This window comes from Panthera tigris, chromosome A2 (genome assembly GCF_018350195.1).
Source record: "Panthera tigris isolate Pti1 chromosome A2, P.tigris_Pti1_mat1.1, whole genome shotgun sequence".
Classification (NCBI taxonomy): Eukaryota; Metazoa; Chordata; class Mammalia; order Carnivora; family Felidae; genus Panthera; species Panthera tigris.
The window spans coordinates 19,381,654-19,408,013 of NC_056661.1; the positions used below are offsets into that span (position 1 = coordinate 19,381,654).

The 26,360-nt window shown below is 56.0% G+C and overlaps 1 protein-coding gene across 5 annotated transcripts in view; it reads right to left on the bottom strand.

Annotated features, from left to right (window-relative positions):
• The window catches only part of CACNA2D2 (calcium voltage-gated channel auxiliary subunit alpha2delta 2), a 142,119-nt gene extending 119,849 nt beyond the window's left edge, over positions 1-22,270 (bottom strand). For all 5 annotated transcript variants that reach the window (XM_042979023.1, XM_042979022.1, XM_042979021.1 and 2 more), the window contains exon 1: positions 22,056-22,270. In XM_042979023.1, coding sequence (XP_042834957.1) covers positions 22,056-22,270 — 215 coding nt within the window. The remainder of the gene's footprint in view (positions 1-22,055) is intronic.
• Between the last annotated feature and the right edge of the window lie 4,090 nt (positions 22,271-26,360).

Here is a 26,360-nt window from a genome sequence, read left to right on the forward strand (position 1 = left end):
TGTAGAAAGGATTCCCCTAATGGCTAAGAGAGGCCAGGAGTGGGCAAAGGGCAGAGGTACACTCGTCCCAGGCCTGGCAGGCTGAGGGCAGGCTGAGGGCAGCCCAGCGGGAAGAAGACCGAGGTGCTGCAGGACGCCAGGCCTTGCTCTCCAGGGCACGCTTCAGAACTGAGAAGAGTAAGTGAAAGAAGAGGCCTTGTCACTATCAGGCAAGGGAGCAAGGTCATCCACATGTATGGTGAGGAGCTGGGGATGAGGACCCCCTTTGGCAGGCAGAACCACTGAGACCCCAGTTAGAACCCGAGGGAGGCCCTGGTCAAACTACAGAGCCCACTCTGGGGGCCTCCAGCTCTGAGCTGCACAGGCTCCCCCAGAGGGGAGGGGCAGGGCAGGGGGAGGGGGTAGGAGAGCCCAGAGAAGGGGAGAGGGGGAGAGGGATGAGGGGAAAAAAGGAAAGAGCCTATGTGCAGATGCAGCAGCACAGATTAAACTGTTGCCAGTTGTTAATTTTATACGCAAAGTTGTTGATCAGAATGTGATTTAATTGTACAGTATAATCCAGGCTTTTGGAATAAATTATGCAGAAAACTCATCTATAATTAAACAAATCAAAAAACCAGAGACAGGTGACACTGCAGGTTTACCCTCGGAGGGCATGGGTGGGTGTGGGCGGCTGGACCCTGCAGAAGGGCAAGGAGGGAAGGAGGCAGGATTTGTTCCAGAGCAGACAGGAGCAGGTCCGGGGAGGCCAAGGCCTAATAGGGGCCTCCCAATATCTGCCTCTGTGGTGTTGTTCTTACCACTGCTATGGAGGCATTTTGCCATCAAAGCCCAGCTGTAGGCTGCCTCCACCAGGCAGACTGCCTGGATAAATCTGGTTCCACTGGATACCTATGAGCAATCTACTGTCCCCCCACTAGCTCAGCAGAGCAGCCATCATGTTGGGGTTGGAGGTGTGCCAAGTGTGGAATTGTAGGTGAAGCGGAAGGGGCAGATGGCAAAACAGAGGACTAGGCTGGGGCAGGTGAGGGGTGTGGGGGAGCAGGCACAGTGGAGGCCACTTGCTGCTAAGGGCATGTGAACCAAACTTGGCAGTGGTGGCAGCCCACAGGTCTCCTGCTTCTCTCATGACAGGCTGGCCAATTATTCTCCCAGCTCTGGGGGAGGCGATGATTTAAAATAAATTGCTATTTAATTATTCTGATTATATTTCAGCTGGCCTGCCACCTCCCACCTCGGTGCCTTCGCAGTCTTCTGAAGGAGAAGGAAGAAAAGATAGGGCAGGAGAAGGGTAGTAAGAAACAGACGGAGAGATACAGACATGAACAAAGCCCAAGAGAGGTGAGCTAGAGGGCCTGTGTCAGGCTGACCCCAGCCCAGGGGAAGATAACTGGTGAGTGGGCAAGGGGGCCACTCCCCACCCTGGCCTAGGTGGCCTGTGTCGGTCCCCCAACAGTCACCCAAAGCTCAGAGAACAGCTGTAGCCTCTGCTGAAGCAGAGCACCAGCCATGGCCAGCCCTCCCCTAGATTACAGCCTTGCTGTAAATAGCAGAAAACTCAAGGCTGCACCCCAGGATTGTGGCACCTCCAGAGCCACCTCTACCAGGGAGTCCTCCCTGACCACTCGGGTGAATGTCCCTCTCCACCTAGACTGAGTGCCAGGATCCAGCCCTGGCTCTTCTGAAGCCTTGAGCCAGATGTGTCCTTTTAGGCCTCAGTTTTCCTATCTGGAAAACGGAGATAAAACTTACCACGTGTCTACTCTCAGGACCCAAAGAAGAGGCAGGTGGACACCAGGGCCCCGTGGAAGGAATGTCAGCAATGATGACTGCCCCACACACTCATGTGCACAGACCCACAGTCCAATCTTCTTCCGCAGACCTGCAGCTCACTAAGCATGGGATTGCTGTGCCTCTTCCTTAGACTGAGGCCTCCAGGTGGGCTGCAGCCCCTCCCTGCACTGCCCTAGAGACCTTGACAGAGGTGTAATCCCTGGGAAGGGCAGGGCCTCCCGTGATCAGAGAAAACTTCCCTTTGCCTGCTCAAGAGAGAAGATGCTTGAGCCTCAAAGGCCTTTTTCAGGGCTCAAAGCCAGTGTATAACCCCTGACCCTGATTCGATCGCAGCCTCCCAAGGATGGCAGAGGGGAAAAGTCTAGCCAAGGTCATTCGCTCCTGAGAGAACAACTGCGCCCAGCTACTCCTGGCCAAGGACATGAGAGCGCCTACAGATGTGGAGGCCAGTCAGCACGGGGTGAGTGGGGAGCATGCTGGACCAGCTGATTCATGGTGGAATGAGGCTCCCCAGCTAGCCACCACCCCCTTCAATAGGTAAACTGAGGCAAAGGACTCAAAGAAACTGGCCCATCTTCAACTGATTTGTGATTCAGCTAAAGAAACCCCTATAGTATGGGCAACATAGCACCTGACCCCCTATGCCATCCCCATCCCACCATCCCCAAGCACACAGGGACAAAAGCAGTCCACTTATCACAAGCGATTCTCAGAGACCCGGGGGAGCTGGGGAGGGGCTGGTGCTGCCAAAGCTCGAATTAGTCCAAATCCATCGGCCTCGACTATGTGTATCTTGGGACCCTGCCCAAATACTGCTCCTTAATGAGGTTATTAATTACGGGCTGTCCCTTCCCTATCTTTCCTGGGGAAAAAGCTTTTCCTTCTAGTTGGCTCTCAGCTAGAAGGCAGCGAGACTGTGCCTCCCTCCCTCAGACTAACAGTGAACAATCAGCCAGCTTTAATTAGGGCGCTGGGTCCAGCCCAGTATTTACTCCTAACAGCCTGAGTGGGGGGAGGGCAGGAGAAGACCTGGAGCCAGAGAGCAGCATGGCCCTGGGCTGGGAGCACCAGGCAGCCCACTTGGCCCAGAGAGGGATGGAGAGTGTCCAGACTCACACAGCAAATGGTCGCAGACCTCAGCCTCACTCCCCACCATCAGTGCAGGATTAAGGCATACAGGGGCAGCAGCAGTCAGGAAGGACCCATAGACGATGTAGGCCTCAGCCAGAGTTGTTCTGGCTGAGAAGGGGAAAGAGGTTCCCCAGCAGTGGTTAGGAAAGCATGGAGGGTCACCTGAGCCTGACATCAGTTTCTGCCATGGTTAGCTCTGTGACCTTGGTAACATCCTTTCATCTCTCTGGGAGTGAGGTGGTTGTCATACCCACAGTCACGGGGTTCCTGAGCAGGACCCTGCTCACCATACCTGGTCTGGAGTTTTCCAGCAGTAGGGAGAAGAGCCTAAGGGGGACAGCTCCAGCCTCCATGAGAGCAGCCCTTGCAGTACCTGGAGAGTGGCTGGGGAAGGCACCAAGGGGCAGGGAAGGCATGGGGACCCAGGCCAGAGTTCATGTTGGAGGGCCTTGGTGATGGCCTGGGTGGGAAGGAGGAGCTCTGAGGCCATCTTCCCCCCAGCCCCTGTCGTATAACAAGCCCTGCTCTGTGGCCCACATCTAGCCCTGTGCTTCGTCTCTCCAGATCTCCGTTTGTGTCTCTTTGCCCAAGGAGGAGCGGTCTGAGGCCTCCACAGGCCATCTGGAGACTCATTTCCCAAGGGCTCTAACTGGGGTCTTCCTTCCTGGGGCCTGTGCCTGTGAGTCAGGCATCACAGCGGTGATAGGCCAGGGCTCTCGCTGCACTGCCTCAATTCATCTTCAAGTCAGTCGTTCAACCCCACTCCCCAGAGGGGGAAACTGAGGCATAGAGCAACTGAGTGATGTGCCCAAGGTCACATAGCTAATGAATGCCAGTCAGGATGACACACACCTCTCCTCAGGACCCCAGTTCTCAAATGTCCAGCTGCTGGTGTCCCACGGCTACCTGGATGTCTAACAGGCCTTTCAAACTGAATGGATCCAAAACCGATTCCCCGACCTCCCTCTGGATCCTCACTCTCCCTTCTCTCCCTCACCACCTACTTCCCTTGACTCAGCTGATGGCAGCTCCCTCTGTTCAGGCCCAAAGCCTCAGGGTGATCTGGAATCTGCTTTCTCTCTATCAGCAAGTCCTGTTCACCACACCTGTACAAAGAGTCCAAATCTTCCCGCTGCCTACCACCTCCCTGGCCCACAGCCTGCCCCGGGTTGCCACCATCTCTCTCTAGGACACATACAGTCGTCAGCTCACCGGTCTTCAGCTTCTGCCCTCACTCTCACCTTTCCTGGTCCGTTCACCTCCATGCACAGCCTGTTGGAATTATGTCCTTCCTCTCTCAACACTATGCTGCAGTTCTATGCCATCACAGGAAGGGCAAAGTCCGTCCAGCGGCCATCCACCCAGTGGTATCCTTGCCCTTGCTCCTCAGGGCACACTGGCCTCCTCGCTGGGGCTTGAATAGACTCCTGTACTCTGTGCACAGGCCTTTGCACATGCTGTTCCCCCTGCCTCGATCGGTCCTTCCTCAGAAGTCCAGGGGGCCCCTCTCTCACTGCCTTCAGGTCTCTGAACACACATCAACTGCTTGGTGAAGTCCACTTTCACACCCCACTTTAAGTGGGCCCCCCAAACAGCAACTGATCCCCACATGCCTCCTGGGGCTACTATGTTAGCTAGCATTGCACCAGACATCCTCTCTTTTGTCTACAGTCCGCCTCTGCCTGGGGCTATGAGCCCTGAGGGAGGAGGCTCTCGTTCTTCAGCAGGGAAGAATAGGCCATTTGCTAAGTGGCTGCACCTCCCCAGAGTCGGGTGACCTCCCCACTACCCTGCCCTACCTTGCGCGCCACAGGAGCAGGCAGGTGGGCTGACAGAAGGCTGCAGAGGGGCTGGAAGCCTAGTGGCTGCTCCAGGGCTGGCCCAGGAGGCCCTCCCTTTCCCTGGCTCCTCTCCGTATGAATTATTAAAGTTCATTTATGATGGGCCTGCCCAGGCCTGTGGCTTCTGTGCATAATTCATGGCTCTCCCAGAAGGGCTGGGCGCTGGAGCAGCCAATTTTTCCAGGAAGCAAAAAGAAAGTGCAGGGAAGGAGTAGCCCAGACCTGGGCTGTCTTCTCCATATCTCTTGTTTTCTTGTCCCATCTGGGGCACCCCAGTGACTCTACCCACCCCTGCCCCATGGTGCCTTCTCCTGCACGCTTGGATTCTGATTCCTAGCGCCTGAGTCCATGGGCTTTGTGCATGCTCATCCATCTCTGTGCCTCAGTTTCCCATCTGTGGACAGATGGAGTTGTGGTTTTCAAACTGCAGTGGCAGTTGGATCATCCACCTCAGCTCCCCTGGTGGGTGAGGATCATGGATCTCCGGGGCACCGACACCCAGGTGTCATTGTTTGTGAATTTCCCAGCAGTTTAGAGCTGGGACACAGCAGTGAACAAGAAGAGTTCAAGAACCAGCTGAGGCCTCTCCAGAGTAAAGCAAAGGGTCCCAGCCAAGGACACAGGGTATCTGCCAGCCACTCTGCCCAGAATCCACCGTCTGCTCCCCAGGCTGGGAGCCACCTGCCCTAGTCACTGGCACAGATCGTGGACATTTTTAGGTCTGCAGTACCTGCTTCTCTCTCCAGCATATTCCCCAGGGAGTCGGGCACAATGGGAAGGTAACCCCTACTCAGGCCCATTTAGCAAATGGATAAACCAACGTTAACAAAGCTGAGTCTTAGGAGGGGGATATATTGCTGCAGCCTCTGTATGCCCATCCCTGTGCTGTCACGGGGGAGCCATGTCCAAGCCTGGTCTCAAGAGGTGCACAGTAGGGTTGAAGCATCTGGAGAGGTCACCAGGTGGGTCAGGGAGGAACCCAGCAGCTTCAGCTGCCAATCCCTGCCCCATACCAATAGCTGAAGCCTGATTGGAAGTGGTAACACAGGCTCTATCCATGTGTCACCAACTACTCCAGTCAGATTCTGTGATTCATTCGTCCCCATCTCCCCTCCTGCACATCCTCCCCACCCCCCAAAGTGAGTCAAATCCTCGATGAGCCACAAATAGCTGTCCTCTGTGTGCATCCTTGACACAGCCTCCTGCCTTGAGGAGAACAGAGACCCCCCCCCCCCTCAGGATCCTCTGTTCTTCCTCAGGACAGAGATCTCCCTGTGGAAAATGGCAGGGCCCCGGAGGACATCCAGGTACAGAGATGAGGTGGAGCAAAGACCATAACTAAACCTATCAGGCCCAGCTTTGTTCTCTGGCCTTGTGTCCCTTCACCAAGTCACCTCCACTAGGAAGTCTTCCTGGATTTCCTCCACCCCGTCCCTAACCTATAGTCCTCACCTCATTTTACTGACCCTTGCCTTAAGTTGGGGCTGTAGCCTGGTCCCATCACCAAGCTCCCTTCATAGCTTAGCTTGCAGTATGGCAAAGAAGAGTCTTCTGGAAATGCCTCAGGATATATTTACCCAAACTTCCTGCCCTCACCAGACTGATGCCTACCCTGTTCACCTCCTTCAGCAGTGGGAGAGAAGCTGCAGGGCAGGGCTGGGAAAGGGCCTCCCAACTTCAGCAGGTGGCATAACACCAAGGAAAAGACCAGTGATGTGGAGCACTCACTGTATGCTGGATGCTTTGTGTGTGGTTCCCACAGATGTCACACAGCACCCACGGCTAGGCGCAGACCAGTCCAGGCCCACTTCATGGATGAAGACTCTGAGGCCCAGGCGGTGAAGCAACACACTCAAGGCTACACAGCCAGTCTATGCTGAACTGTAATTTGAACCCAGTAAAGTACGGCTCCAGAGACCAGGGCGTGTCTTCTAGGGTCTCCCTAATCTTAAGGTGGATGCCAATGGCCAAGATTTAAAGTAGAAAATAGGGTGCAGATAAGGGCCACCCCCTCATTTACGACCTTTTCCAGCTTGAGAAGGGGCCTGCCCTTACATTCGAGCCCCTACTGTCTCCCCAATAATTGTGAAATTATTCCTTATACCCCTCCAGGGCTGTCCTACCATAGGCATGTTGTCTCAGCACTGTGAAGCCCACGCCCCCTCCAATTCCCCCCTAGAGAGCCTGGACTAGGTTGGAAGGAGGGATGCCCACTTCCTCTGGGATTTGCTTCTTGCTAGCACCTAGCTTCTCAGAGCCTCGAAGCTGCATGTAAATCGAATGTGAGTGCTCAACCCGCCTTGACACGCTTTGGGCTGGTTACTCTCAGGTGCTCTGTGGTGAATCCTTTAGCAATGCAAATCCCCCCTGTGGGCTGCGTGGCATCCAGAGCTGCAGCAAGGAGGGGGATTCAGCAGCCACCTCGGCAAGTGCCCCTCCTTCTGAGGAGCCCCAGGGAGGGGGCCAGGCGGAGAGAAGCCACTCTGCCTGGTGAGCCTGAGTTGTCCTTGGGGCTGGCTTAAGGAGAGCAGGGCTTATTCCTGACAAAATATTCTGCACGTTGTTTCCAGCCTTCCACAAATTCCCCACTAGCTCATGTACTCTCTATTCATTCATTCATATGGTTACTGGGCCAGGCTGCAGGCTGGGCACTGGGAAGGGAAACAGTGGTGATCAGGGCAGGTGTGAGCCTTGCCCTCAGGAGCTTGGAATTCAAGGAGAACAGACACCAGATCTGATCCAGACCCGATGAGTGGAGGGAAGAGGACTCTAGTGATGCATGCCAAGGGCCTGACCCAACCTGGGGGGCTGGCCAGGTGAAGGTGGCACTGCAGAGCTGGTGGGCAGTCCAGACAGAGGGTGCGGCAGGCACAAAGCCCAGGAGCGAGGTGAGCTCTGCCCACAACGAAGTCCCGTGAACACACCCAGACCAGCCACAGGCACCAAGGCAGGCTGCTCTCCCACACGGAGTCCGGCAGAATTCCAACCCCAGGTACGCAGGGAGCACCTCCACGTGCCAGAGGGTGGAGGGTGCTGGGCTACCGACAGCAGGGAGATGAGGGGAGCAGGCCCTCGTGTCCCCCTTGTGCTGACTTGTGGGCCACCCCTGCCACGGCATCTGACCTATGTTTACCAGCCCAGTCCACATGTCCCCAAGGTCCATCTGTGAGAAAGCAGGGTTCAGAGTGGCTACCCATCAACTTTGTGAATTTTATTTAACATGAGGTTTCCTACTACTTGCCCTGCTGGGAGAGGTGCTTAACACACAGCCCCTGCCCTGTGAAAGTTCTCCATCTGGGAAGAGTAGGCCCTGGGCTGCCTGGGTGTGGAAGGACCCAGGGAAGGTGGGCCCTCTGGGCAAGGGAGAAAGGGGAACTGGCAGAGAAGTGCTTGGTCTCCTGGGAACTAATTTCATGCACTCATTTGTTCCACAGACTACCCAGTGCCCATTAAAACCTGGCCCTGGTGCAGAGCCTCCTGCCCTGGGCATCCCAACATTGCCAGGTACTTTGCAACCTGTGACCTCCACCCCCACCCTCTGAGCCCCCTGGCTGGGGGCAGCAGGAAGCCGTGAGCCTCCACCATTACACATTAGAGGTGGGGGATAGTATTATTATTTCCATGGCCTAGATGGGGGTTCTACCAGTGAGACCCTCCTGCTGCCACTCCAGTCAGAGGCGCCCACAAGTGCAAAGCACTCACAAGTTTCCTGGTTTTTTTAACACAGATGCTGTCACTAAAACACCATCTCTTGAGTACGGGGGCAGGTGCTCAAACAGTGTCAGCTAAAAGACTGGACACTCCATCCTCACAACTATAAAATACAGGAAACGTGATCCCATTTTAGAGATTAGGAAACTAAGGCACAAAATGACTCAAACAAGGTCGTAAAGGGGGCTCTCTTTGTGACTCACAGCTTCTCCCATCCTTGATTCCGGTCCCCTGGACCAGGCTTTCTAGCAGGCAGCAGGTAAGTGCAGCAAGGCCAGCAGAGTCCATGGCTCTGGCTCCGTCCCTCTGGACGGCCCCATGAAGTCCCCACCCTTCTCCATGTTAGAGTAATGGCTTCCATACGCCACCAATCTGAAAATCCCCTATGAAATTTATTTCCCCCGGCACTGGATCAGGAACCATGGCAATCACACCACTTAATGGCCTCTGGGCTTGTTTCCTGCCACCCCTCTCCAGCTGCTCTGTGCCAGGAAAGTTAGGGCTGTGGGGCCCCAGTCAGGAGCTGTGCACAGCCCAAGGCATCCTGGGTGCTAGGAGGCACTGTCCAGGGGTGCAGCAGCCTGGGGAACACATCAGCAGCACAGGGATGGACACCACCTGGAGCTTCGGGAACTGGGGTTGGATCATATGGATGAGCCCCTCCCTTACCGTGCCCCTGTCCCTTGTCCTTGCCTCCCCACCCCCACCAGTGGCTTTCTCTCAGAGCAAAGTGGGTCCAAGTGCTTTCCCCAGGGCCTCCACAGCTCTGAGTCGGGGAGGCCTAGGACCATGGGAATGGCTGCAACCCTGAGAAGGCCTGTCAGAACTCCATCTGGAGAATAAGTCCTGCCCCACCTCCCCCACTACTACCAGAGGTGGTGTCTCCTCACCCCTTGGATGCTGCTTGGAGCGCCAGCCATGCATAGTTATCATTTACTCAGCCTTGCTTCCATTTCTTCTTCACTGACAGTCTCCCATAGACTGTGAGCTCCCGGAGAACAGGCCCAGCATACAGCTAAGCGGACTCGGGCAGGAAGGGGCAGTCAGGAGGTGGGTCCTGAAATTCGGGCAGGCTGTGGAGTGGTCAGCAGAGTAGTTGAGGCAGGACCAAGTGTCAACACAGAGGAGCAGTCAGGAAGGACTGTGGCAGCCAGCTGAGGAGGCCCAGTGATCTCCCTGAGACAGACCATAGACTCTGGCCACTGGCCACATGCATAGGCATCTAGGAACAGCTGGCTTCCACAGGTACCACAACCAGAAGACTCCCCAGAACCAGTATGCCAGCCCCCACCCCCGCCTTCCCTGGGGAAGTACCCTGTGCTGGGTGGGGCGAGGGGGAGGGGTGATCCTGCGTTTACTTTCCTGTCCCTAACAGCTATAATTCTCTACCTGGGCTTACCTGCGTGGCTCTGGAAAAATATTGATGCCTAGGCCCTGCCCCTACCCAATTAAATAACATAGCCCCATGGGCTCCTGGACCTACCTCCCCCTCTCCCCCCAGGACAGACCTTGGAGGCAGCCCCTGGGCTGGGGCATCTCCTTGTGAAAGAGCCACAGGAGGGTGCGTGGAGTGGCCTTTGCCTCATGGCACCAGCAAAGCTAGGTCCATATGGAGGTCCTGTCCCAAACAATGTAAAAGCTTTTCCAGCTTCCAAAGACACAACCAGATTTGCCTGCAGACATCTGTGTAGACAGATGTAGACTCTGTGTAGACTCTGTTCAGCAAACATTTATTGGGCACTTGGTATGTGCTAGCCTGGAGCTCCAGCCAAGGACAGGTGGCCACCGCCCCTGACTCTCCCAGGCACAGAGCCTTGAAAGGTAGGCAGCAAAGACTATTGCAAGACAAGAATGGGGGAGCCTTCAGGCAGCCTAGGAAGCCCCTGACCCACAAGGGAAGTCAGGGGAGGCTTCAGGGAACAGTGACTTCCAGTCAAGCACTAAGGGATGGGCAGAGGTCAGCTAGACAACAGGCAGGTCCTGCTTGGAGCTGGCAAGGCCCTTTGCAGCCCATCTGACTGCTCCCTGGCTTACTCCATGATCAGTGCATAGTAGGTGCTTATTAAGCCCCCATGGAAGATGATGGCGCTGTCCTAGTGGTACTCAGTCCTGAGGGCAGAGATCCCCTCCTGTGTCCATTCCTGTGCCCATCAGAAGCAGCCCCCTTGGCTGTGGTCTCCATAGTAGCTACTTACAGAGTAGGACAGAGATGAGAGCAACACAGATGGGGTGACAGGAGAGCATCATCCTCAGCTATGGAAGGATCCATCAATCTGGAGGGTCCCAGGAATGACGATGATACTGAGGCTCAGAGAAGGAGGGAGGGCAGGTGGCTTGCCTAGCCTCCCACAGTGAACTGGACACAGGCCAAGGCTAGGGCAGGGTAGGAAGGCACTTGCAGAAGGAGGAAAGGAGGCCCATACCCTACAGCACAAGCCCCTGAATTTGTGGGCCTGCAGCAGCCAAGGTCTGGCTTAAATACTTGACCTTGCTGCCTGTCTGTCTCCCTCCCTCTGAGTCTTCCATAGGTAAATCTAGGCACCACCAGGGTGGGAGTGGGGGATGGAGCAGGTAGGAGGATGGAGGGTAGGGAGTGGAGTGATGGGGGAATGGAGAGTGAACCTAGACTGCCCTGCTCCCCCATTCCATGTATGCACAGGGGATCACAGTACCATCATCAGCTCCCAGCTGGTGAGTGGGAGAAGGCCTCAAAAGGAGATTCAGATCAGAGGAAGCCTTTCTTGGTCTGGAGGACTCACAGCTGTGCCAGTAAAGGCCAGCCCCAGAGAATCCTTTTCTCTCACTGACAGGTGGGGAACAGTGACCAGAAGGGCACCCAATCTAGGAGCAAGACAGAACCCAGGGCTTCTCCCAAGATTTGTGCCCTTGGCTGACTGACTCCTGGACACTGTGCCCAGCCTGGACCCAAGACTGATGCAGACAACAGAGCCCAGAGAGTAGCAGAAAGGGCCAGGGGCAAGGTCATGAGAATGCAGTCTCGTTGGAGCATGGATCTTATCATATCCATCAAGGGAGCCAACCAATGGACACCCAGTCCCCTCTGTAGTTAGCAGGCACAAGTATACCTACTCCACAGCTTCCCCCTCCCCAAACGGGAATCAAGTCTCACAGGCAGCACCCAGCCAAGTTCAGGCCCTCCCCTTGGCCACATCCATGGGTCACTTCCTCAACTCTGCAGCAGTAGGACATGCCCTCTGTCTGCATCTTCTCAGTACACCCACAGCCTCCAAGGACTCGGGGGTACTACAGACCCAGTGAGACAGCAGGCACCTGTGAAACCATGCCCCAAGGAACTCAGTCTGATAAAAAGAGGCAGCCCTTGGAGAGGAACAGTTGTGAAGAGTGCAGGAGCGTGGGGGCACCCCAAGGGTCCTGTGGTCAGGGGACTGCCTGGAGGAGGTGAGCTACAGAAGGGCTGTGTGAGGCTGTAGCTGGGTGTTCTGAGTACTGGGGTGTGAATCCTGCTTCCATCACTCACTACCTGTGTGACTTCAGCATTACTCAGCCCTGCTGAGCCTCAATTTTTTTTGTCTATGAAATGGGAATCAAAATGGATTAATCTCATTGGATAGGATCCATGAAATATATCACCCAAGGCACAGCTCATAGTGACTGATGATGTAGTTAAAATAACTACTTCCTTAATAAATGTTTCCTTGAGCATGGACAGCCCCCCCCCCTTTCCCTCCCACCTTCTTCCTCACCCCTACTCCACGTTGAGGCCTCTGGTCTGGTCCTGCAGCAGAAATTGCCTTCCTATTTTCCATTACTCCCCGCTTCTTGCTAACAAAACCCAAGTCTGTAAGAACCTCTCCCCACCTCCAGCCCCAAGGTGACCCCATCCTTTGCTCAAGGGTAAATCCTGATTAGCTGGAGCCAATCACAATGCACCTTCCTTATTGCCAGTGATTGGTTTACAGTAGACATGTGACCCAGCACTAACCAATGAGGTGCGAGGGGAAGTTGGCTAGGGGCTTCTGGGCCAGGTTTTCTAGCCTCTTGGGAGGAACCCAATAACCCCTTTACTCCAATTGTCTGATACCTCTAATGCCTGGAGCTATGGCAGCCATCTTGTTGTCATGAGGGGCTTCAGCCAAGAACAGCCCCACTAAAAATGAGGCCAGCCAGGCAGACTGCAGGTGAAGACTTGGTCCTCAATGACAGGCTAAAGACCCACCTCTGGGCTCCCTGGCAGAAGATAAAGGGACTAATCATGATGGAAAAAGTCATCATGCTGTGGTTGCCACGGTGGATACAAAAGCTGCCTCTTTTCCTTGCAGCCAAATACACTCTTCAGACTTGCCTTTTGAAGGCATAGTGGTCAGCTCCACACCTACTCCATACCAACACAGGGTTGTCAGAGAGGCCCACAGGGGTAGGGAGCCAGAAGAGGGCATCAGTCAGAAGGGCTCTTGGTCTCAGTACTTGGGATGAGCAGACCAGTCCGATTGAGGGATATAGTGAGCAAAGACCAGAGCTCCTACTAGGACCTGCAAGTGGCTCTGCCTGGCTGGAGCCTGGATATTCACAGGGCTAGTGGCCAGAGACAGGAGCCAGCCCAGGCAGTTCCTCAAATGCAAAGTTGGGAAGGAGGGCTCTGCCCATGGCAGGCTTCTGGGTGCAAGGTCATAGTTAACCCTCAGTAGGAGGTACTGCAGCATGCCTAGGGGGTCCAGGAAAGGAAGGGAAGACTCCCAGGTTCTCACCATGCCCACCCGGGCCACAGCTCACAGGGAGAAGGAGAAATGTCCATTTGTGAGAGTCCTCAGCACAGAAGCCTATTTTGCCAGCTCATTTCTCTTTTCTAATAAATGAAGTTGGGGGCAGGGCTGAGGTAGGTTGTTTTGTTGTTTGTTTGTAGGAACCAGTGGCAGCACCAGGCCTGACCTTTAAGGCTTCAAATGCAGCATTTCAGGCAGCGCCGGCAGGCAAAGAACACGGGCTGCAGAGGAAAGTTATCGAGGCTAAAATGCCACGTCAGGCTGGAAACTCGTAGCAGCAGGGACCTCTGCCCATCTCAGGATGGGTGGCCCATTTTTGCCCATCTGGCAACAAAGCTGTCCTTCCTGAGGGTACCCAGAAAGCCCTGCTGACTCTAAAGTGGCATGGGGGCACCAAGGTGTGTCCCAGAGGAAGATCAGGAGCTGGGGCCTCACACCACACAGGCGCCTTGCTCTGTAGGACTTGCCAAAAGAGGCCTCAAATTGCTCCTGCATCCCATGTCAGGGATGTTCTTATTATGAGAACCAGTTGTATGTCATAGTGCAAGGACAGCTAAGTGGGGATCATTCTTTGAGCAGCCTGTATTGAGCACTGGGGACTGGGTCCTGCCCACAGGGTGTGTGCAGCCAGAAGACAGAGCAGGGGCAGGGGGGTGGGGTCGGGGCGAGGCTCCTCTCTGCAGCCTCAGACAGCAGCTTCCTGGTCTTACAATGGAGGTGTCTGGGTCCCCAGGGACTTCTGTGGCTGGGATATGTCCTTCCCAAGAAAGGGAACCATGCAAGGCCCATACTGCCCAAGGAGATAGTCCCACCCAGGCACCCTGACCCCACAGGAACCCTCACTAGCCCTGCAGGCTCCAGACCCCTTCTCAGTCGCTTCTGCCCTTTGCGGAAGCCTCCTCCTGAAATGCCGAGGACACTGGGCTGTCCCAGCACTGACAACACAGGCCCTGAGAATGCCAGGAAAGCAAAACTAAATAGTTCTCTCGGACATCAGAACCCATCAGATCAGGGGCGGAGCTGAGCTGGGCACACAGCAACCCCAAAGGTCATAGCTCAGCACACGGCACCCAGACAGCTTGCTTATGAAGACTCGGTAGACAAAAATTCATCTTTGAAAGGAAGAGATCTGGCTGCAGATGCCCCAAATAGAGGAACATGTGGAGATTATCAAGCTGAAGGTATTGTACCCCAAATCATGCCCGCAACTGACTGCACAAATATTTTCCTGGGGGTAAGAACCCCAGATCAACAACAGATGCTCCAAAGGATGCCAGTCTCCCTCCCTTCCATGTGCAGATGAGAGGCACCCGCTCCAAGAGGGGAAAAATGCCAGCCCAAGGTCACACAGCAAGGGTTTCCACTCTCCCTGTACCCCAACCTCCATGCTCAACCTCCAGATTCTCCACAAGTGGAGGGCTGTTTGCAAATATGCTTCACTTCACAATGGACTCACCAAGCTTCTCTGAGTCCCAAGTCCTCCAGTGCATCTAAATACCATTCAATTTGCAAAAATTTGAATTACAAGGACGCAGCCTGTGTGTTTCCTTCACAGACTGTCATCGCGCCAGTTGGTAGATGATCAAACTTTCCAGATCAGCCTTAACTCAGGCTGTTCCTGACATAAAAGTTTGCAAAACACTGGTCCTAACAACCAGGCTGCTTTATTTCCTACTGCCAGCATTTGCCCAGCTCTTGCATTAACTTCAAAGGCAGGTGCAGGAGGGGGCCATTGGGAGCACATTCTGGGTACAGAGAGATAAACCATGCATATGCCTGCACGTACATATGTGCACACATGCACAAGCATACCCTCAACTTCGCATTCATATGCACACACACCAACACCTATATACAAATGTGAACGTGGGCATGCACACACACCTGAGCATATGCACACAAACAACATGCAAGCATGTGCACACCGGGGCACACATGTTCACACACACCCAAACACATGTCTTCATATACAAATGGACGTTTACACAAGTGAACACAGCTAACACACATGTGCAAACACATACAAGAGGACACTCTTAGACACTTCCGTTCACAAGATTACATGTGCACACAGGCCAAGGCAAAGGCCAAGCACAGGAGGAAAGACCCAAAAGCCACAAGTGAGTCTCTGGTGTTCGCAGGGCCCGGCTGTGCAGGGGGGGTCACGGATGATGGGAGAGGTTCCTGGTAGTTGGAGTGCAGACCTAGCTGGACTGAGAATCCTCACAGGTCAGGATCCACATGCCCTCATCATGCACTCTCTGGAGTCAGGCCCATCCCTCAGGACCTTTCCTATCCCAGTCCTTGAGGCACCACAACCAAGGGAACTCTATTTTACAGACAAGGCCCCAAGACCCAGAGAGCCTGAGGAAGTTCCCAAGGTCACACAGCTGGTGAGAGGTGTGGCAGAGCCTCAGTAGCACCAAGCAGGGGACTCATTCAGAAAGATGTGGCCAGCAGGGAAGGAAGGCGTGGAGGTGGGAGCCAGGGACCCATGATCTCAGGAGGGCAGGGAAGAGAGGCAGAGGGGCAGCTCCTCCCTCTCGTTGCCACTCCTTTCCCCTTCAATTAAGCAGTCCTTACCAAGGTGGGGAGAGCTGGATAATGATCAGCAGGAAAGACTTCCCGTGCCCCTCCCTCTCTGCTAAACAATTAGGTTGATTAGAGCTCAAAGTGAGTCAGTCGGAGAAGCAGCTTCAAGACACCCAAGGTGTGGCCAGAGGCCAGTGGGAGGTGCAGGCTCCTCACACTGGAGGAGATGAGGTCTAGCTGGGCTGGGGGTCAGGCCTCACTCCGTGGCTAGAGCACAGTGTGAAGAGGAGTGGGAAGACCCTGAACCTATCTTCTGAGGACACGAATGTCACAGTCAGAAGAGCCCTGGAAGAGAGGAAACTGAGGCCCAGGGGGAGGAAGGGCCTTGTCCAAGGTCACCATCATGCAAGCTACCCAGCTGAGAGGATTGGGCTGGAATTGCCTTTGACAGAGGTCCCCCCAGGACCAGACCCTCAAGTCCCCCATGTGAAGATTCCCTTCACCTAACCCCAGCTAGACAGGGTCTCCTACTCTGTGAGGTCCCTCCCCCCCACCCAACAGGCTCAGGCACCAGCACTAGCAGCCGCCTGGAGCCAAGTGGGCCATACCAGCCTCAGAAGGAGAAGACCTAGCTCAGGTGAGAGAGGAACTAGATGGTCCATGAGCAGGATCAGGCCCAGGGAAACCAAACCTGCAGCCTAAGTCCCACAGTGGCAGGGCAGGGCAGAGCAGCCCTGCCCCCAGGTCCTGCCCACAAAAGGTCAGGCTCAGATTGTGTGGGCCTGAATGACAGCATCTTTGACTCCTTTTCAGTAGCTCCAAGATATCCCCTTGGGGAGTTTGCAAGCCCCCCAGGGGCAACCCAATCCATTGGTGGTCACCTGCAGGGCTAACTCTCCCCCCACCAACCTTAGCCACAGGCAGCTCGGAAGGCTCTTCAGGTTACATAGGACAAGAGAGGAAGGGAAAAGAAAAAAAAGCAAAAACCACATATGCACCTCCCTCTGGGAATACGAATATTGATCCTGTAGCTTCTTGTTTAGACAGTAGGCACCGGAGGAAAAAAAAACAAAAAAACAAAAACCCAACCTGACATGAACAGAAGCTCCCCAGTTGGCTGAAGGAATGTAGCCAGCAGTGGGAAAGCCCCCCACCCTTGCCTTTATGGTAGCCTAGACCCTGGTGTTCCCTCCTCCTGCCTGAGGCCCTGAGCCCACTCACTTAAAGACACAGGTCACCAGTTCCCGGGGCAGATCTCAAATCTAGAAGCCTGCAAGGACAGCAGCGGTGTGCGGGAAGAGGAAGGAGAAAGAGACCGCCCCCTACCCACAGACAACAACCTGCCAGATGGGACCCATGCCACAGGCCTGCCTACTTTGACTCTCCCAAACCTCCAGCTGCCCTTTGAATAGCTCCCTAGCCCCCCAGATCCCACCTGTCTGTACAGCATGAAAACTTGTAAGATCTATAAGATCTGAGCCCTCTGAAGTCCCCTCAGTGCTCACAAAACTGCCAAGGGACTAGAGGATCCAGCCTCAGGTTTCCATTAACACCCTCATGCCCCTTCTCTCCGGAATCATACTGGAATCTGGAGGGGGTGATGGCATCTTGGCATCTCAAGATAGGAGTCCCTCCTACCCACCCCTCCATTCCAGGCTGTCCTGGCCTATGACTCAAAGCTTTGGAGAAGAGGAAACTCTGAGTCGGGGGGCCCCATGATCACTTGTGTATGTGTGGCAAGGGATGGAAGTAGGATGGCAGTGAAGGCTTGAGCCAAGGAAGGCCCCCTCAAGGATGCCTGAGACCCAGAAGAGCAGAGGGATGGTGTGGGAAAGGTTATAGCTGGAAAGCCTAGGCATGCTTTGTCCAAAGACCTAGGTTTTGGTTCCCTACCCCCAATTTCCTGGGCCCAGTGTTCAGATGTGCCCAGGCCCCTGGCAAGGCAGCTAAGCATCCAACAGATTAGTCCTCTCTCAGTCCTGCCTCCAGAAGTGGTGGGGCTTTGGGCAGCACCTTCATCTTTCTGAGTCTCAGTCTCCTCATCTGTGGGATGGGCATGAGCACAGTTTCTGAGGTCAAGGTAGTAATGTGGATAAGGGTCTGGCCTGGGTTCATTGAGGGGAGGCCCACCATTAGACTGGTGGTGTCCCCCACCACAGTTAAGCTGGGCTTCAGGGAGTGAGGGAGGGAGGTAGTCCAGTGTCTGTCCTCAAGGAGCTGATACCCCATGTGGGTGGGTACAGCCTAAGCTAGTGGCACAACCCAGAGGCCTCCAGAAGCTGTGGAAACCCCTGAGGAAAGCATGCACTGATGAGAGGACACATGAGCAAAGCAGATAGGAAGACACTCAGCCTATGGGAGCAATATGAAAAGATGGGGGTGGGTGGGTAGGGGTCCGTCAGGCTGTAGCATTAGGGCTTGATGTTAATGTTTACAATAGCTGCCACGGTGCCCACCCGCAGAACCCTTCCTGCCCACCAGAGGCTACAGCCTCTTGCATGAATTCTCACCACCAGCCTCTTAAGCAGATTCTCTCATCTCAGGGAAACTGAGGCAAGGTCATCCCAATCAGAGGGTCAGCTCTGGAGGCCAATGCTTGAGTCTGCTGGGCCTACACCTAACATCCAGCAAGTCCCCAAACTGCCTTCTCCCCAGGAGCTGGCAGGGTCCACCCATACACATCTGAGGTGCCAAAAGCGGGCAGTGCCCACTTGCACACAGGCAGAAGGGAAAAGGAGGCACTGAGTGTAGAAGTGCTCACTCCACTTGTGAGTCAATCTCTCCTTGGGGACACCAGTGTGACTGAGAATCCAGAGTGACACTCACCCACAGATTATGAGGGGACTCATCTTAAAAGGGCTCCCCCCATCTTATCAGGGGTCAGTCTGACACAGCTGGCTAGGAGGAGGTGCCCAATAAAGGTGGGGCACAGGGGAGACAGCAGCCAAGGGTCTCTCTCTTCCCAAAGCCTCCGCACCAGGAGGAATGTGAGCACTTGGCAGCCCTGCATGCCAGTGGTAGTGGCAGCAGACTGTGAAGCCTCGCCCCCTCCCTCCTGCAAAAGCTGCGGCAGGTCGTTGGGGAAATGGGGGACCCAGATGTGTGATGTTGCCTCCCTCTAATAGAGAGAGTCACAGGGAGGTGAAGGCGCGGGCTCAGAAGCCCAGACAGACACACGTCACCCACCATTAACCGTAGCTAGACTGACGCATGCCCCGTCGTGGGCACTCAGGAAAAGGAGCACGTACTCCAGCTGTCATTAATCTGCTGGGTGGGTCCAGACCCCTCAGGCTCTCAGTTCCCCACCCACCTGCTGCCAGAGGAAAGGAGGTGCTGGTCAGCATCATCACGGGGGCAGAGTGGGGCTAAGAGGGTGCTGCCAGCCAAGCAGCTCAGCCTGGCGCTCCACCCAGCACTCAGCCAGGGCCCCACAGAGTAGGGGACAGAGAAACCCAGGGATGCTGGAGAACAGGGGACAGAGGTCTCACAAAAGAGGCGGGCAGGACAGGGTGGGCACGGAGCAATGAGAGGGATGGACAAGGAAGTGGAGAAGGAATGGGGGTGGGGGAACCCAAGAAGGGGGTCAGGGAGGGGCCAGGAGACAGCGGGAGAGAGACGCAGGGAGAGGCAAAGCAGTTGCCCTCGGCAGCAGTGGCCATTCACAGCTCACCATTCCTGGCCGTGGGTGAGCGGAATTGGAAACAGGGAAGCAGGTGAAAGAGAGAGTGTGCTCTGACTCCTCCTCCACCAACTTCACCTCCAAACACATGAGTGCACGTGTGCACACACATGTACTCGCGTGTGGCCTCCTCCAGGTGGGGTGAGGGAGGCCCCCGCCCCCACCTCAGCCACCAAAACCAAAGCCCTGTCCCCACTCCAGCGGCAACTCCTCTGTCCTCCTTGATCCAGCGGCAGCCTCGGTCCACTTCGCCTAATGGGGAGAGGGCCACGCTGCCACAGCAATTATAGAAACAATGGCTACCGAACCCCAAACCCACACTGGCTTAAAACCCAGAGGCTTGAGGACCCGAGCCCCATCACTCTGCCAGACGCTCATGAGGAAATGATTTCCTGCCTAGGGCCCCCTCCACTGAGGGGTCATCACCTCGGTGCCATGACGCTGAGGCCCCCACTTCCCATCTCAGAAAGCCACCTGTATCAAACTCTCATTCTAGCCTGGCCACACTGACCCAGAAGAGTTCAGGGAGGCCATCCACTCCCAAGCAGCCCCACAGCAGCCGCCTTAGCCTTTCATGTTAGTTCAACAAAAGCCCCCACCAGCTAGCCATGGTCATGCGGGGCCCCTCATTCCATTCCCTCCCCTTCCTCCCTCCAAGGATCAATGGGCATCCGCATCTGCGGGACCAGGGCAGCTGAAGGGCGCTGGCTGTCACGGTAAATCCTGTCTGTCGTTGTCACATTAGTCACTTCCCTCTAGACCCTCAGAGCCTCGCAGCCCCCACCCCACCCCCGCTCTCATTCTCTAATTACGGTTTGCAAGACATGTCCCAAACCCTCAAATTAGCTCCAACTCTATCGACAACAGAAGAGTGTCCAGCTGGAAATGTGCTGCTGCCATCACACCCGCCTCATCGTCTTCTTGCTGGGGACAAAGTGACAGGTGTCCACTCTGGTCAGGGTCTCACACTGTCCTTCCAACGGAGACCCATGCAAGCCCAGCAGCCATCTGACCCACTGCAGGTTGCAAGGAGATGGGGCAAGGTGGAAAGAGGTGAAAAGAGACGTCTATTTAAACCTTCATTCAAGGAGCTACGAAATGGCTAGGGGAAAAATATTGTGGCTTGGCTTTAAGGAAAAAAGAACAACAAAAAAATAATGCTTCTGCTCTTTTTAAACATTGTGGTTTAAGTCCGTTTTCATCACGGCAAATCAAAGACAATAATGCACCCAAAAGCCCTGAACTTCCATATGATTCTCCTCTCCCTGCACACCCCCAACACACACACACACACACACACACACACAATCCAGACGGTTGACAGAGGACACGTCCGTGCGGCACCTGTAATTTGCCAACTGATCACCCGCCTGAGCACAGCCAGGCTGTTTGAGGAAAGAAATGACGAGATGAAGAGACACTCAGAGCAGTGCCTTTCCCGAGTTTGTTTTTCCCTCAACTGGGAGAACCTACAAGCTGGAGTCGGCAAAACCAGGGGCTCCTATCCTTGGGCAGAAATGGTCTAATGACGCAGAGTCAGCCTCTCCCCTTCCCTGAAGCCAGCACCTTCCCCTTGGCCACTAGCAGCCCAGCTACTTATTTCCCAAACCCCAGGCCTGGCTACTGGTGAAGGAGTTCAGGGACAGGTGGCTCCACACTCCTGGAGACAGATAACAGACAACAAGGTGGTCACCATGGCCCAAAGCCACAGGGGCAAGAGGAGTCTGGGCACTGACATAAGTCTGGGGCATGGTGCCCACAGAGATAGCTGTTGTCCTAGAGGCCACATGCACTGAATACCCGCCTCCCACCCCCCAGCCCCAAATACATCTGGCCAAGCTCACCAGAGGAGGATGCCCAAGTTTGCAGGCTCTTGGGGACGGAGAAAAGGCTCAGAAGGACCATGAGAACCAGCAGAAGCTGGCAGGGCCAGGAGATGCTGTTCCCTTGTTGGTAGCAGCAGCAGGGGTGGGCAGGGTTCTCCCTGCCATTCACTTTCGGCCCCCACCCTAGCACCTTCACCTCCCAGTTGGGCTCTCCCGGGGACCCTCTCCTCAGGTGGAGAACAAGGGACACCGACCCCCTCTGTGGCACCGGTCACAACAAGGTGCCTGCATCCTCTGCATCCAGCCCTTCCCATCAAAGGAAAAGGGCAGTGAAGACAGGTGTGGAGGTGCCCCCCACCTCTGGTTCAAAAGCGCCAGGTTCCCACTGGGGAGGAAACGTGGGGCAGACGCGCGGCTCCAACTCTGCCGGGCAGGGGTCGCTGGCCGCCCCCTCACCGAACCTCAGGTATCCCTCTCACCGGGACAGCGCAGGGGAATCCGCTGGCAAACTCGGAACCCCTCACCATATCCCAAGGCTTGCAGATCTTGCTTTGCCCCTTTTGGGGGTTGGGGGGAGAAAGGGCACGGCGGGGGAAGTTTCGCGACGCAGACAGAAACACCGGGACCACGGCTGCCCGCCCTGTGGTTTTGGGGCCGCCGCCCCCCAGTGCAGCCGGCAGCTGGACCCCAGCGCCCCCGCCCCCGCGCGGGGCGCGGGGAGGGACTGGTGCGTGCCGGGGGGCGGAGGGGCGCGCAGGGCTCGGCCGGGGTCCCGCGGCGGGCCAAGGAGGCCACTTACGTGTGCTGCTGGGGGAAGCTGTAGGCAGAGGCGCCGGGGGCGGCGAGCAGCGGTAGCAGCAGCAGCGGCGGCAATAGCAGCAACAGCGGACGCGGGGGCCCGGACGGCGGGCGCCGGGCGCCGGGGCCGGGCCGGGGGCCGCGGCCGGGCCAGGGGAGCGCAGTCCGCGCCGGGCCGGGCCGAGAGGCGCCGCAGGTCCGAGCCGGCACCGCCATGTTTCCATTCAAGATGCGGCGCCGCGGGGAGGGGGGGCGGCGGCGGCGGCGGGGTGGGGGGGCGCGGGCGGCGGGCGGCAATCCGGCCTCTCCGCCTCCTCCGCCTTCGTCGCGCGGGGCTTCCGGGGCTGCACCGGCCGCAGCGCCTCTGCGGGCTGCGCGCCGCGATCTCTCCGCGGCGCTGACTCGAAGCGCTCTGAGCGCCCGGTCCGGGACCGGCGCTCAAATAGCGGCCGCCGCCAACCTGCCGGCGCCGCCCTCCCCCTCCTCCCTCCCCGGCCGGCCCGCCCCCGCGCGCCCCCGCCGCGGCCACGCTCCCGCCCGTGCCCGCGCGCCCCTAGTCCCCGCGCGGCCCCGAGCCGGCTGTGCTGGCCCGCGCGGCCGAGCGGAGCCCGTGCGCGCGCGTCCTGCGCCCCAGCCTCTGGCAGACCTCCCAGTGCGCACCTCTGTGCCCCCAGCCTTGGACTCCGTGCCCCTCTCTGCGGCACCCGCGGAAGAGTTCCTGGTCCCGCGGCCCCTGGCAGGCGCGTTTGTGACCCTTCTGGGGGCTCGCGACCTTCAACAGGCTGAAGGCCTGGAGTCACAGGTTTAATGGTGGAATGGCAGACTTCAGCCAGTCTAGAGAAGAGGGCAGCGGTGCTAAAAGCACACTCCCAGTGGCTCCTGCTACCTGCAAGAGTCCTGTCTCAGGGGACTTGGATCCCCACGCCCTGAGAGGAAGAAAGGGCCTGCGTCTCCTGGCTCCCTGAGCTGGAACCCAGGTCCAGTTGCACAGTTGTGAGGGACCGAGAATGTCAGGGTGCAGCCCTCTAAAGCCACTCATTTACTTCCCTGGCCTAAGCAGGCCCAGTGTGCAGACCAGCCCCAAACCCCAGGCCCCAAGGCTTCCAGAGCCTGTATTTAGATTCCTCCAGTGCTGGGAAGCTCACTCCTGCTCAATCCAATCATTTCTTGTCCTTAGGTGCCTGGCTCCTCCCTGCTGCAGGGAGAAGGTTGGGGCTGGTGTGGCTTCTGACTCTGCAGCTTGTGGGCCTCTCAGAGCCTCAGTTTCCTCCCTTGTGAATGCTTATGTAGATGCTTAACCCCATTTCTAGAATGAAGTGAGAATGGGAGTGAATTGCTTGGTAGATTGAAACACTCTTGGTTGGGAAAGAACATCTGAGAGATTCCCCTGAAGTTGCCCCTGGAACCCTGCCCCTCCCCCTGCAAAGATAGGATGGGAGAATGCTTCCTGCCAGCCAGGCTTTGGGGCAGGCCTCTATAGCAGTCACTGCCCACAGATTCTGTGCCTAAGATGAGGAATGGGGAACAGTAGCCACCTGGGCAAGAGCCCCCATTTCATGATATCTGGGTGAGCCTCCCATCACCCACTCACAAGTCAGCCTGAGGAGGACTTAATGTTGAGGAGGGAAGAATAGTGGCCCCTGGACTAAGGAGAGCAGAAGTCAGGGGCTGGAAATAAGGCTCAGGATAACACTTACTAGCTCCCCAGTCCTGCCTGGGTTGTCCCACACCTGCCCCACCCTCACAAGCCAGGGCTTGACAAGAGGACAACTTTGAAGTTTTCCCCTCCCCTGACCTGAGTGAGGTTTGCCAACAGGCTCCAAACTCTGAGGCCCCGAAAATATTATCAGGGGAAGGCAGTATGGTAGGCCCCAAGGCCCTGACAGGCCTGGGGCCTGGTGAACAGGAGGGGCATGGTGGACTCTGGGAAGCCAAGCTAGACCAGCTCTACAGGGACAAGCGGGGCTCTCACCAAACAAGATGCCTGATTTTGCCAGATGTCACCACCCCCACCTCTGGATAGGGCAGTCCCGCTAGGCTAGACAGAATGGGGGGGGGGGAGTTCCACACAGAAAAGTCAACAAGCCCTGAGCTAACCAACCCCCGTCCAGCCCCTCCTGCTGATACCTGTCTCCAGCATCTCTGTTTCCCCCATGTCCAGGGCAGGATGGGCCCATGGTGTCTTTCCCCATCTATCTGATGGATAAATGTCTGTGCGGGGCTCCAGGGAACCAGTACAAAGGGCATTAGCCTCCTGGGTGCCCTCTGGGGTTAGGTGGGAACATTCCCAGGGCAGATTCTGCAGTGGCAGGATAGGAAATTTCAGGGGCAGCCTCTCTGTCCTTCAACACCAGCATGGCAGGACTGTACCTGAAGAGTGTCCAAGCCATCAGGCACCTGTACCCAGGCTGGGTGCTGTGAGTGGGCATTGGTAGTTGGCATTTCAGTTCTAGCCGCCACAGATGTGCACCTAATTGAGGCTGCTGGCGCAGAGGGAAAGGCGGGAGATTTTGGTTGACAGGCCGTTAAAGGAAGACAAATAAGGAGGGGAGGTAATTAAGAGTACACGGGTAGTAAGAGTTTACACATTCCAACTTCTGAGGCTCACAACATCCTCGGTCTCCTGGTGGCTGGCTCCAGCCTCAGGTTAAAATCATGGGAGGAAAAATCAAGCCTTCCCAGGAATAGGGGGGCTTCCATGGCAGGCACACTGGTATGTTTGGCAGTAAAGGCGTGGGGCTACCCACCTGGCCAGAGGTGCCTGTATTGAAAGACATAGGGTGGCAGGGGCACCTGCCTGTAGCCTGTAGAGAGGGGCCAGCCATGGCAAGGGACCTGGCAGGTGCCAGTTCTGCATGTGGGCTGAGGGGAGGTCACCTCAGCAGACCAGAAGAAACTGAGAGGTCTTTATGGAAACTCTCCTATGTGCCAAGCAAGTCTAGGCTTGGTTATGCCACATAAGGTAGGAGGAAGCCCATCAGGAATGTCTGTCCAGGACACCTGGGGCCGTAAGATCCTCACTCCAGCATGCTCACCTCCAGCCTCCGTCTCATCACCCTTTTTCACTCCATTAGCCAATGGGCTAGACGACTCTCTGTTTTCTTAGGGCTTTCCTCCTATGGTTCCTTCTACTAGGAGCACATTCCCTCATCCCTACCCCTTGAACCCAGGATATTTATGGGCCCATAAATGCCATTTATGCTAGGAAGCTCTCCTGGGCCTCACCTCAACTGGACAGTCCTCCCCATTCCAGTCCCCAGGGCTCTCCTTTCACTACTTCCCAATACACACACAAACATACAAACATACACACACACACACACACACACACACACACACACAGCCCTCAGCCTCCACCTTGGATTCAGGAAAATACTTGCATCCCAGACTCTTGTCACACTGGAACCTGAGTCTCCCTTGTCCCTGTCACTTCCTCCACACTTCCAGGGCCCCACACAGAGCCTGGCCATTGGGAGAACACAAGCATTGTTGACATAAGGACCTCTGGGTGGCATGTCCAGGAGCATGAGGTAGAGCGGTCTAGTCTGGGCATGAGAAGTGAAAGCTTTGGCATCAGATATAACAGGAGATGTAGGTAAGTCACTTTGCCTCTTCTGTTTCTTTGTCCATATAATGGGAGACATGATACCCACCTAGCAGGAGCAGTCTGAAGACCCAAAGCATGTAGCACCCCGATGGCAGGACTTGGTACTCAGCAAAGGCTTAATGAAGGGAAAACACAAAGAGACTCAGGCATTCCCAGGAAGAACAGGTCTTCCTTGCTGGCAGGCAGGGAAGATTTCCTAAAAAAGGAGGAGGGATTCCAGCTTGGCCTCTCAAGATGAGCAAGAATGGATTGGGCATATTAGAGAGGGAAGGAAGGGAGATTTCCCAGAGCTGAGCATGACCTGAACCAGGACCCACCCTTCCGAGCCCCATTGACCCAGCTCTTCCTCTGCTTGTCCTGGCAAGTGGCCTTCCATAACAGGAGGCTGCTAGCCCCCTTTTAGCCCACTCTGATGTGCCTATTCTTTGCCCCCTTTAGGCTGGAGTCAAAGGTCCCTAAGGGCCCCCAGCCAGGACACCCTCCATGTATGGGCTGACTGCCAGTGCTCACACCTGCCAGTGGCTACTTTGGCTCACTCACTAGCTCCTTGGGGACATCTAAGGATGTGATGGTCCTACACATGCCTCTCCCTGAACATGGTGCAGATGCAGCATGGCCTCCAGATGCAATCGGGAAAGGATCCCATTTCCAAAGGCATTAAGAATCCTTCAAGGATCCTCTGCACAGTTATGACCCTCA